Below are 13,644 nucleotides of genomic sequence, written 5' to 3' on the forward strand. Positions count from 1 at the left end.
GAAGCGTTTTGCTTGCCCCGATGCTTCTTCTAAAATGCTGGGGTATACTTGCCGTGTCCAGGGTTCGTTACAATGAATTTGTAGTTTCGGGCTCTGGTGGATCGTAATTTATTATTTAATTTTTCTTAATCTCTATAAAAGAACATATAACAAACAATAATTTGGAATATTCGGTAGCGTCACTTGCAAAGACTGGGTAACGGCTCCTTGTCCCGTTATGAGCCCGTTAGGCTTTAGTGGCGTGACTTTGGTACTGGTGGGCAGCGATCTGCTGACGCCGCTGAGTGGCGCGCTGCTGGCGTCTATAAGCGGTGTTCTGGCCGCGTCGGTATGTAGCGCTCTTGCAAGGTGGGTTGCGCTCTGGTCTTACCGGTGAATGGCGTTCTAACAACGCTGATGAGTAGCGCTCTGGTGACGCCGGTGTATAGTGCTCCGGAGACGCCGGTGTGTAGTGCTCCGGAGAGTAGCGTTCCAGTTGCGTCGAGATGTAGCGCTCTCAGCAATGCAGGTGAGGCGTACCGATGAGTGGTGGGCCACCTGCTAGAAATGTTTAATTTAACTAATACGCGGAAATGAGTGAACTGATTTGAATGGAAGTTTTCACACAGATAGCTTATGAGCTAGGTTGAAAAATAGGCTACTTTTTTAAGAGTTGCCACCTGTTAAAAAAGTTTTAATTAAATTAATACGCGGAAACGACTGAACAGATTTGCATGACATTTCGCACAGAGATAGCTTATGACCAATGTTGGAAAATAGGCTACCATTTTAAGAGTTATCACGTATTAGGAAAGTTTAATTAGAGAATTGTAACGAAGCGTTTTGCGTACCCCGATGCTTCTTCTAAAATGCTGGGGTATACTCGCCGTCTCCAGGGTTCGTTACAATGAATTTGTAGTTTCGGGCTCTGGTAGATCGTAATTTATTNTAAATTGGTATTTTCATATTACATACATATCTCTGGAAGTACTTGTGGGAGAGAACTGAAACTTGGTATAGTGATTTGTATGTGAAATCAATGTTTGCATTAATCGATTGACGTTTTAATTAGTTAGTTAATTCGATTAAATTCAATCTGATTACAGTTAATCATGATTAATTTTAATCCGGCTAAACAGTTAATCGTAACCGCGAATAAAAAATTAATTTTAAATCATTTACTCTTAATTTGATCAAGTAGGTTTGGTGATTAATTAAGTTTTGCTGGCATTTCCCTTTGTACACAAAGCAAGTTAATTTGGTGTGCATTTTCATTAAGATATATACCAACAAACGTTTTACAAACTAGGTTTGTAAAAGTTCCCAGTTTATGTATTACTAATAACAATAATAATTATTTTTGTATATTGCGTGCTTTTTATAAGCGTAAAACACATAATAATTACTATAACTGGTGTTTGGTTCAAACTCGGACAAACTAGACAAATTAATCAGATTTTATTTTTAATTGGATTAACGAATAATGTGTTAAATTAATTAAACGTAATCGCAACTAGCGATTAACGATTGAAAAAATGTTGTCATTACTCGTACAGTTGATTACGACTACTTAATTTTAATCGTCGAACGCGATTAATATTTTAATCGTTAATTTTTAATCGTTAATCAGATTAACAGTTTGCCAACACTGTGTGAAATCATGTTCATATTCACGGAGAAAAATGGACGTTTTTGGAAAAGAGGCGTAGCACCTCCCATACTGACTGAAAGTTTCATATTGCATATCTCTTTGGGGTAAAGCACTCAAGCTTGGTATGGAAATACATATGTATGCATGTACATATGTATGTGAAACTAATACCATTCTCATGGAGAAAAATTAGAGTTATTGGAAAAGGTGGTGTGGCAACTCCCATGCAAATTGATTTTTCTATGCTGCATATCTCTGGAGGTGTTTATTACAGAGGATTGGAACTTGGCACCGAGATGTGTATACAAAATTAATTCCATACTCATAGAGAAGAATTTGCGTTATTCGAAAAGGGGACATGGTTCCTGCCGTACAAATTTACTGTTTTATACTGCTTATCTCTAGAGGTGTTCATGGTGGAGTACTGGGACTTGGTTGGGTTCGACCTTATAATCTAAATCTCTCTTGAGGCATTTGCTACAGTAATGAGAAGTGGTATTTTATCAAGGCCAGGTTACTATATTTGAGTTAGAATTATTAGAACTCGCCGTGGCACCTCCAAGAAGGTTTCACGTTCACGCGTCGTATACCTGGAAACATTTTAAGGTAAACTTAGAGGGATTGATATATTTCGTATGCCTACCGCGCAGACGAGATTTTATAATTTCATAGTTTTAAACGGCCTTAATACCTTAACTCGCTTAAAAAATTACGAGCTATAACGAAATGGGCACATAAATAAAATCTAACATCATTAAATTATTTTTCCTATTTGTATAAAAGCGCGGGGTGAAACCCGCGGGTATAAGCTAGTATATAATATAATAAAATAAAATGTCTATCATACTTGGGCGTAGAAAATTTTTGATTCAAAATGAGCAGGAAAGAAAGTTACTCATACGCTACGTATACCTGAGTAACACGCTCTTCTGCTCATATTTCATATAAACAATCTTTGCGCATTTTCATTTCACCACTCATTATTTCTTATTTATCCATCGATTTTCTTCATCAGTAACTTGATTTTTTTTTTGTAACAGAACAGGCTTTCGCACAAATGCAAAAATTTGGCACAGAACCTGTTATTTTTTAAATTTTTCTTCTGTTAAGGTTTGATTTTTTTTTAAATTTTTCATAAAAAAAAATAAAAAAAACTGGAACGATTAATTAATTTATCAGAAACTATCACTCCTGTCGGAAAGTTATGTACATATATATGATTTAGGGAGAATTTTATTAGCTTTGATTTGACGTATCTCTTTTTAAGATTGTTAAATTGGTTCGTAAGATATACGACATTAAGTGGAACCACTTTTTTGTTTTAAGCTGAATAACGGTAAATCGAAAATATCTAGAAAACGTATCCATAGAAAAAAACAATAGCAATTCTACATAGAAATTAGATAGTGGCGTCTGGAGAACAAAAATCAAACTAAAATTTGTGATTCAGTGAGTGTTCGATTTTTTGAGTATTAATTGAAAGGAGAAATAAATACATAAATATTTCAAACTTTCGAAGTTTAATTTAAATGCAGTTTTCGTTAAATGTTATTAAGAGCAAAAGGTTTCAGGTACAATAAATACTACATTTTTCATTTTTTTAATAATATTGAATATGCAAAAGAAAACATTTTAGTTAAAAATAAAATAAATACTTTAGTTCATTTTCGGGTGAACTTAAATAAAAATTAAAGTTATCCTAAAATCTAATTAAATTCATTAACTTTGCATATTTCAGTTCTTTCTTTTTAAAAGCAAATGAAAGTAATAATTAGACTTAAAATTTGAGATTTGGATAAGAATTAAATAAATAAATTTTGTTATTAAATATCCCTAATTTTTGTCTATAGTTTGGCGTGTTGATTGATAATTGAAATTAATCATATAGTTAAATTATTCGTGTAATTAAAAAAAGTTATAAATAATTGAAAATTATCGAAAATAACAAAATAATCATGTAATTAAAATTAATGAATTAGTTAACAATTTTTATTTAATTATTAATCATTAAAACGGTGCTAATATTTGTATATAATCATTAAACGGTTATCAAAAAAAATGCATTAATTAATAATCATTATGATTATTAACCATTATTTAACAGGTGTGGTTTACAATATGCAAAAATAAAAGTTATAATATTTTGTGTACTTTATTGTATTAAACTGACGAAGTCAAATAAAATCGGGCCTGAATAAATCGTTTTGTACTTGGAACAAGTCTGGGCATTTTCGAACTAGTTCGGTTTCAGTCAGGAAATTCTAGTTGTAAACTAGTATTTTTCCTGACCAGTTTGGGGTTTCCCTGAAGGAAAACTATGTATTTGTGACAAGAATTATCCACATAAGATGAAAACTACTGCAGTTTCATTTTATAAAATTTTTGTTTATAGAAAAATGTAAAAGTAATACCGTCTCGGTACGGTTCGATTATTTGTACTATGATTTTGGGTTGTCGTGTCCAAACGCGTGACCAGAATCAAAGAAATTTTAAATATACGTCTAGCAAAGGGATTAAGCTTTAAGTTAAAAAAAAAATGCACTTGTTTTGTAAATTTGGAGGTGGATTTGCCGCAAAAATACTGTGGATGGCGTAACCGGAGTTGGACTGATGAAATTATTTCCTCTAGCGCGGCCGAAGGCCACAAACGCGGAAATAATAATAACTACAAAAATAAAGTATGTTTAAACCATGATGCAATTATTCACAGGTATTGTCTTCCCAGAGAGTTTTGCTCCACATCGAAATTCGTGCTCTTTTATTTTCTAAGTGTTGCGAATAAAACTTCACATTTAAATTTAAGACATTCATAACAACAATTTTGTGAAGAAAATCCCCGCTACGTCCTCTTAAAAATAAACTGGGACGCGACACTTAAGCAAGTTTTGCCTATTTTTCTTAAGTTTATTTAATATTTATTATTTTTTTATGAATATGTAGCTGATTACTTAACAAACACCATATACTGCAGGTTTAAGACTTTGTGTAAAAATTATGAAAATTCTGCAAAATTTCAGCAAAATTTGTAACTTGTTAATCAGCTAATATGACGCGTCGCAGTTTATATATATTTGGGTCACTCGNCCTGAAGGAAAACTATGTATTTGTGACAAGAATTATCCACATAAGATGAAAACTACTGCAGTTTCATTTTATAAAATTTTTGTTTATAGAAAAATGTAAAAGTAATACCGTCTCGGTACGGTTCGATTATTTGTACTATGATTTTGGGTTGTCGTGTCCAAACGCGTGACCAGAATCAAAGAAATTTTAAATATACGTCTAGCAAAGGGATTAAGCTTTAAGTTAAAAAAAAAATGCACTTGTTTTGTAAATTTGGAGGTGGATTTGCCGCAAAAATACTGTGGATGGCGTAACCGGAGTTGGACTGATGAAATTATTTCCTCTAGCGCGGCCGAAGGCCACAAACGCGGAAATAATAATAACTACAAAAATAAAGTATGTTTAAACCATGATGCAATTATTCACAGGTATTGTCTTCCCAGAGAGTTTTGCTCCACATCGAAATTCGTGCTCTTTTATTTTCTAAGTGTTGCGAATAAAACTTCACATTTAAATTTAAGACATTCATAACAACAATTTTGTGAAGAAAATCCCCGCTACGTCCTCTTAAAAATAAACTGGGACGCGACACTTAAGCAAGTTTTGCCTATTTTTCTTAAGTTTATTTAATATTTATTATTTTTTTATGAATATGTAGCTGATTACTTAACAAACACCATATACTGCAGGTTTAAGACTTTGTGTAAAAATTATGAAAATTCTGCAAAATTTCAGCAAAATTTGTAACTTGTTAATCAGCTAATATGACGCGTCGCAGTTTATATATATTTGGGTCACTCGATTAAAACAAAAAACATTGAAATCGCTTAAAACAAAAAACATTGAATCTGAAGACTTTTCGGGTTAGAAAAAATTGTCTTTCGATTTTATATAACACAGTCCGACTTGAAAATTTTCTCCGAGATAAGACTAGCCAATTCTAATTGATTTTGGATCACTAAATTTGTAAAAATAGAAACTTCTATATTTGAAGTTTAATAAAATAAGGCGAATATTTAGCCAATAGCAAAATCGGCTAAAAATGGATAATTTTTTTTTTTGGAAAACGGCTAACAAATCGGCTGCCGGCTAATGGTAAGCATTGCAGGTGTAGTGGTAAGCAGTGCGAGCTTCCTCTCCGCAGGGCCTTGGTTCAAGCCCTGGCCAAAGCAACATCGCATAAAAATTTAGAAACAAGTTTTTTTTCTTAACAGCGGTCGCAGGCAATTTCAACCCTCCGAGTGAATCTCTGCCAAGAAAAGCCGCTTCTCATAAGAATACAATCGCCGTTCGGAGTCGGCGTAAAACTGTAGGTCCCTCCCCTTTGTGATACAACATCAAGGCGCACGCCACAAATCGGAGGAGAAGTTCGGCCAAACACTAACATATGTATCAGCGCCAATCTATTATTATTATTATTATTTTTCTGTTACCAAACGATGTCTCCTATAATATTTTATCAAATATAATGAATGATATCTCATTTTGAAGGGGAGAAGCGCACGTACCTCACGTACCCACGTTGTTCAAATTTAGTTATTTATTAAAAAAAAAAAAGCTTTTAAGAAGCTGAAAGCACTGTATCTGGTCAATAAAGCGCCATATCTTCCATAATACTCCCTCCATCAAATTGAATGACTAAATTAATGATTAATTTTACAGAACTTCCTTTTTCCTTCTCAAGAACTGTAGAACTGTTGAAAAGGTTATCAGAACACTTTCAGTTTTTATTTTTTCCAAGTATTTTTAGATTAAAAACAAAAACTTTTTTCGCCGTAATTTTGCAGAAATTTCTTTTTCCTTTTAAGGAACTCTAAGAGCTTTTGAAAAGCTACTCAGAACAGATTTAAATTTTATTTTTTTTCAAAAATTTAACTTTTTTGACTTTTTCGGCGTAATTTTGCAAAACTTTACATTTCCTTCTCAGGAACTCTAGAACTATTGAAAAGCTGCTCAGAACAATTTTTTATTTGTCTTTTTGCCATATGTCGTAGGCTGCGTGAAAATGGCATACACAATTTTTAAAGCAACTTTTTTTTCAAAATATCCAGAACTTTTGTTTTCCTCTTCAAGAATTCTAGAACTATTGAAAAGCTACTCAGAACAGTTTTTTTTTGTCTTTTTGCGTCATACCGTATGCCAACTTTACAGACATTTTGTCTATATCTATCCCGATTCGTTTTGGCTGTTACCAAAAACCATTATGTGAACAAATGTAATTTACCCTTGTGCACAAGTGCCCTCGGGTATAAATATTATTTATCTTAAAATGATTATAAAATCCGCAATTTCCACCTGTGGAGAGGGATGACCACAGGTATACGCAACTAGGGATAGGACGATACTATTTACAAGTACGATACTATCGATACTTTTTGTTCCTTTCCGAATATTTTTGCCATCGATGCTTTTAACGAAATACTCGAGTAAAATTATCGATACTTTACCTCGATACCCCAATATTATCAATAGTTGTTACCTTTGTTAGGTTATATGTCTTTGTGCTATCTCTAATGCTGAAGACGATAATATATATTTGGAGGTTTTGTGTTGAGTTTACCTCACAAAGAACTCGTTTAAATAAACCAAAGACCCGAATAATATTTAAAAGGCTTTCATTATTAAAAGACCGCTTAGTTGTTTATAAGATAATTACAAGTTAATAGTTCGCGTTGGTATTAAGGCAAGCACGTCCAATTCCGATGACATCCAGAGAGAAAAAAGGAAGACAAACAATTTGACTGATGCCAGATTGATTTTTATTTTGCAACTGGAAAATTAGCGCAGGGTTTCATTTAGTACTACCACAAAAATTGATCAGGCACTGCAACTATACAGGAAACTTACTTAAAAGTGCATGGAATCGAATGATAACCATGTTCGTTTTATGGTAGCGCTTGTACTCATCAATCAAGACGATTAATATTCTTTTCATTCAAAATGTAGTTCTTCTAAGAAAGTCTTGTCAGAAGGGAAAACATCGAGTTTGCCACTAATATTTATTTATTTTAACGCAATCTTGTATTTAATTCTTGTTCTGTAGATATAATAACTAACGTGTACGTTTGCTTTATTCGAACCTAAATAAATAAAGGATGTATACATTGTATTAAATTTTCCAAAAAGTAATCAAAGAATCGGTAGTATCGATGCTTTTTGTTGATGATACGAGTACAAGAATCGATGTTTCATCAGAAAGGGAAAAGACTACAAGAATCGATTCTTTGAGGCAACCGTTCCCAGGTGCCGGACTTATGCTTTCCCTCTCTAATTACAATAAGGAAAGAAATATCAAAAGACGTTGCTAGCTCTCGTACTAATATATTAGCAGCCAATTTCACGAAAGCAATTTATGTACATAAGTAAAAAATTATTTTAATCTTTTGAATTTTATATGGAAATTGACAGAAAATAAGAAATCATTTTCCATAGGGGGCAGATTTAGTAAATGTTATCCGATTTCAATGAAATTCGTTCTGTGACTTGGATTAACCTAGGAACACATAAATCTGAGCGATGGTAAAAATCGGTCAACTTCCACGCGCACCAGCCACCCGAATTCTCAATTCTAATGTGCTAAGGACTAGTAACGATCCTCGAAAATACCAAAAATTTTGTGCAATATCTATCTTTACATAAAAGCCCAGAAATATAAAAAATTATGTGGATTGGCGACCAGCCACGCCCCACTCCCTCACACTAGTGGACAGGAATGAGAAATACTACCCGATTTTATTTAAATCGATTTGGACCTTGATTTTAACCAAAAACTAATAAATCTAAAGTATGGTCAAAATTAGCACATTGCCACGCCCACCAAACTCGCAAAGGTCAGCGGAATACATATTACATTTTTATACCCGAACGCACTTTTGCACAAGGGTATATTAATTTTGGTCACATAACGGTTGTTTGTAACAACCAAAACGAATCGAGATAGATATAGATATAGACAAATGTATACATAAATGCTTAGAATGAATAGAGAAGTCGATTAAGCCATGTCTGTCTGTCCGTCCGTCTGTCCATCCGTCCGGGTACACGATAACTCGAGCAAAAATTGAGATATCTCAACGAAATTTGGTATGTAAGTTTCCATTAATCCAAGGTAGGTTGTTATTGAAAATGGAAATCGGATTGTAACCACGCCCACTTTCCATATAACGGTAATTCCCAGAAATACGAAAACTGCGATATTTTAGTAACTACTGAAGATAATTCACTCAAAATTGATATTTACAATAATTTTCAGACGAAAAATAAGAATATTATAAATTTTTGGAAAATAGGCGCAGCCACGCCCACTTATGGTTACATGTGTATATCTTGGAAACCGCTGCACCAATTTCTTCCAAACTTGGCACAGTTGTTGTTGGTACAGCATACTAAATGGCAGAAAATTTAAAAAATCTGGCAATAACCACGCCCACATCCCATATAACGGAAAGTTTGAGAAATACGTAATCTTCGATAAATCAGTAATTATTGAAGCTAATTTATTCAAGATTGATGTTTGCAACAATTCTTTACCAAGAAATTCGTTTATGGCAAAATTTTGGAAAATGGGCGTGGCCCCGCCCACTTATGATCACATATATGTTTATCGGTAACCGTCGTACCAATTTGTACCAAACTCGGTACGGTTATTGTGCTTGCCACATAAAATCAAAACGTTGAAAATTGAAATCGGACTAAAATTACGGCCGCTTTTCATATAACGGTAAATTTCATAAATGCTTTAAACTGCAATATTTCGAAATTTAAGGACGCTAATTTACTCAAAATTGATACACCCCGCCTTACCATCTAGCGGTAGCTTTCGGAAAGGTGAAAAAACATATATTTAATACTTGCGGCGGGTATTTAATGCACGGCTCCACCCGAACTTAGACTTTCTTACTTATTTAAATTGAGCTACTGAAAAATTCCTAAAAACCTGTTATTAGGCACGTTTAGAATCGAGTCAAGCACTTAGTTGGATATTTCCACACATTTCGATTTCAGGACTTTTGGCCACTCTCCGACCACAGCAAGTATTATAAAGAATTAAGTTCTAGCTTTATCTATGTATAGAATGCAATCGAAAATTGTTTACTTAAGTTTACTCACAACTCATGCATGCTTATTCCATTAAACGCATTGGGATGGACTTTCCGCAGACCACGATTTTGCCTTAAAATCCTGAAATTAAGAAAAATGTGTACGTTTGTAAGTCAAATATTATCAAACTACTTAGAGTGCATTTCTTAAATTAATGATAAGCTAAAATAAAGTACTAGTGGTACTAAATACTTACAGTTTTGCAATTTGTGAGCCAAAGAATGCGGAATCGTCAATATAAGTTATCTCATTATTCGCTAAAATTCTAAAAAAAAAGTATTTAACAATTTTGTTTATGTTACAGCAAAAATAAATTTAAAATTTTTTAGGCCCACTTGCAGAACATCTAGAGTTAAATATATACACACAGAGTTAAATATGGCCGAAATATACTATATCTATTTTCTGCACTTAGGCACTGTGTTTGATTCTTGGTCCGAGCAGCATCTAATGGTGTTTTCGTCTCTATTACAAAATTTCGCCTTTTGATTGCCACTTTCCCTTTTCGTGTTCGATTCTAAAATAAAGTAAACGGTTTTGAAAATGTCGCACTCTTGTAAGGCAAAGACGACACATTCTCTGCCCTTTGAAACTTTGTCAGGGGTGATTGTTGCCATGAAAATCAGATGGTCTCTTAAAATGAAATATTATGAAACGCATTAGCTAGACAAGGATAAGTAGACAAAACAATGCCCTTTTACAGGCAACATGTAACATAAAACCCATTTAGCACCCATTTTTTGGAAGAAACGAAATCACCATAAGATTACAAAAAGTTTTTTCTATCAGCCGGCGCCGTGCAATAAAGCCATAGGAAATAACGCCATATGGTTTTATTTGACTTCCGGTTATAGCACCTTTGATAATTTTTTTGTAATGCTTCCCTAGCGCACAGCCGGTGTGCATATAAAAATTATCTCGGTAACTCTCTAGTTTAAGGTAAAACTTGCAAAAAAGAATGTCCAATCGGCGCGTTTTTATCCCTGTATTAACTTTCGGAGGTGGAGGGGTAATATTGTTAACCATGTAAAAGTTATTTACAAAACACTTTTTTGAAATATGGCTCTTTTTAACCGACTTTCAAAAAAGGAGGAGGTTATCAGTTCGTCGGAATATTTTTTTATTTTTATTGTATTTTTTATTTTTATTTTTTGATGTATGTTACCGCATAACTTTGGACCACGTCAACCGATAATTCTTTTTGCAACGCAGTGTCTCAGAGGTGGTCCCATACTAATTTGGTTTAGATCCGATCATTTAATCATGAAATATATATATATATATATATTTTTTTAAGTCGGTTTTTTTTTTGCTAAAAATTACTTGGTATAAGCAATTTCACTCTCAAAAGTGCACTAAATAATCAATATTCTTTTTTGAAACGCTAGTAAAATATATTATTAAAAACAATTTCTTAAAGTACATAAATTTTACAACAAAAAAATTTTTTATTTTGTTATTAAAAAAAAGAAAACAATGTTCCCGAACTGAAACGAGAAAATGCAAATTGGCGTATGGTGCTGCCATTTTATTTATATTTAGTACCAAATAATTCACTTTTTCTTATAAGGCGTTCGCAATGTTGAATACTTTTCGGTTTTGCCGTTAACAGTTTTATACACACTTTAATTTTATATACATTCGTACATCTTACCGATTTAAAAGAAAATCTCATTGACATATACATATGCATCTTATTACATTAAACGAACAATTCTTGTATATATATATACATATATATTAAACTCCTGCGCAATTTCATTTAAACGGCCTGACAAGACATCAGATCGCCGCGCAAATACTCTCCCTCCTTTACTCTCATCGTTCGGGTCAAGTGTGAGTAAGCATAAACCAGTTTCTGCAAGCGTACGTAAACTACCGATCAATAGCAAGACGCGTAGAGGATTTATTTTGCCTTCCGCAACTACTGCGAGTAAAAGGTATTTGACAGTAGAGTACTCTACTGGTAGTACTTGAGTATTTTCGAAGAAAACATACATTTGTGGCATGAACCACAAAGATAATATCACGCGGGCAGGAGAGTAGCCCGTTAGAATCGCATTTAGCAAAAAAGTTGAACGATTTTGACATTAGCCGTTTGTTTACATTTCTTCGTTGTTTACAATTTGGTGGTGGCTTTTTACTGCAATTTTCTTCATTTTCGCTTGTGACAACGTGTGTACACATGAGATAAAGAATAATTTAACACAACGGCATGATTTATAGAAGAATTTGCATAATAAAATTGATTTTTCATGCGTTCAACAATTTCGCGGTTGTCTCCGTTCTCTTCGTTGTTTACTTCTTACAACAAAGATGGCGTCGAGATTTCGGCAGCCAGAAAATAACTTTTTTCGTTCTTTCCTTCCCGGGTGATCTTGTGACTTTCGTTCATGCCTTTGTGGTATCTGAATAAAACTAAAGCTGAAATTAGTCAAGAACGTAAACCTACCGGTACGTAAACCCGAGTCAGCTGACACGATCTGTCTTACCAAAGCGCCATGTAAATGAAAACTCAACACCGCAGAATTTTTCTGTAGTTGTAGCCCGTAGCGCAGAAATCTGCGGAATTTAGATTTTTCCGTGTCAGCTGATTTCTCCTTCTTTAGATGGTTGCCACTTCGTCAGTTTTACAGATGGTAAAAAAGATATAAGTTCCTATTCAAAATATGTTTCAAATATTTGAAATTTACTATTGAATAAGGTTTTTGTTGAAAACTAAGTAGTTTATATTTAGCTAAAATCTATTATAGCACGAAAAATTTTAGTTGAAACGGGTAAGTTTATGAAAAGGCATTGATGAGTGGCAACAGTGTAGTAAGCAACACTGTGGGCTCCAGTAATCGACAAAATTCTGCGTGTACAGACTGCGTTTAAGTATACGTTCTGCGTTCTCGACTAATTTCAGCTTAAGGACAGGAATGTAGTGGAGCGATGAAGAGAGCGACGAGCAAAACGTACTTTCAACTAAAATGCTGATATACATACCTAAGTACATATGTATGTATGTGCATAGATACGTATTAGAGTCCAGCGCAAGTGCTTTTCCGCATTTCGTTCAATAAGTACTCCTTGCATTGTACTCTACTCCCAACACATTGTTACTCTTTTTCCGCATACATACACTACTTGGCGTTGAGAGAGTAAATACTTGACGTACTTGCTATTACTCCACCAAAGTAGATACTCTACTTTCCCTCATCGCGTACGTGAGATATTTGCTGCCGCCAAAAGGGAGTAGCAAATCTACTCTCTGTATACTTGTTGTACGGTAAGTACTTGCGTATTAAATTTCAATTCCGGTTGTTAGCCCACTAGTTGATATCGTTAGTGGCGCTGGTCAGTGAAATTTAAAGAGTAAAAACAGAATATGTAAATTGACGATGTAAGGAAATGTTTACGGCCTTACTTATACAAAATAAAGTAGATTTAGACAGTTGTTTAACGTGACATTTTCATAAAACTCTTGTATTCAAGCAGCTTTTTAAATCTATGTATGTACTTAAATTTTTATGAAAGTATTAATTCTCGTTTCTAATTTTCTATAAAACTATTTGCAGTCATTAACCAAGGAATAAGTTTTCAAAAACAATAACTTAAGCAATGCTGCTATACGAAATAAAATTATTAGTGGCAAATCAAAATTTTGAAAAGTGCCGATTTTCACATTCGATAGTGGGACATGGTAGCGACGAGATGTACGAGCATTTTTTCTTAAGAGCTGCATACTGATTTAAGAAATTTTTTATAGAAGAAAATTTATTTTCCATTTATTGTGCGTAATTTTATATGAATTTTTAGTTTTTCTTGAGAGCCTTTACAAATAAAAAAAATTTCGGAATATGTACATA

At 33.6% G+C, this 13,644-nt stretch overlaps 1 protein-coding gene across 1 annotated transcript in view; it reads right to left on the reverse strand.

Moving 5' to 3' along the window:
- Lgr1 (Leucine-rich repeat-containing G protein-coupled receptor 1) overlaps positions 1–13,644 on the reverse strand; it is a 423,583-nt gene that overhangs the window by 319,695 nt on the left and 90,244 nt on the right. The window contains exons 3-4 of the mRNA XM_017624060.1: positions 9,990–10,058; positions 9,803–9,874 (exon numbers count right to left, since the gene is read on the reverse strand). Of these exons, the coding sequence (XP_017479549.1) occupies positions 9,803–9,874; positions 9,990–10,058 (141 nt within the window). The remainder of the gene's footprint in view (positions 1–9,802; positions 9,875–9,989; positions 10,059–13,644) is intronic.

The sequence above is a fragment of the Rhagoletis zephyria genome, unplaced genomic scaffold, assembly GCF_001687245.7.
Source record: "Rhagoletis zephyria isolate East Lansing unplaced genomic scaffold, Rhagoletis_zephyria_1.1 Rzeph_scaffold_00056, whole genome shotgun sequence".
Taxonomy (NCBI): Eukaryota; Metazoa; Arthropoda; class Insecta; order Diptera; family Tephritidae; genus Rhagoletis; species Rhagoletis zephyria.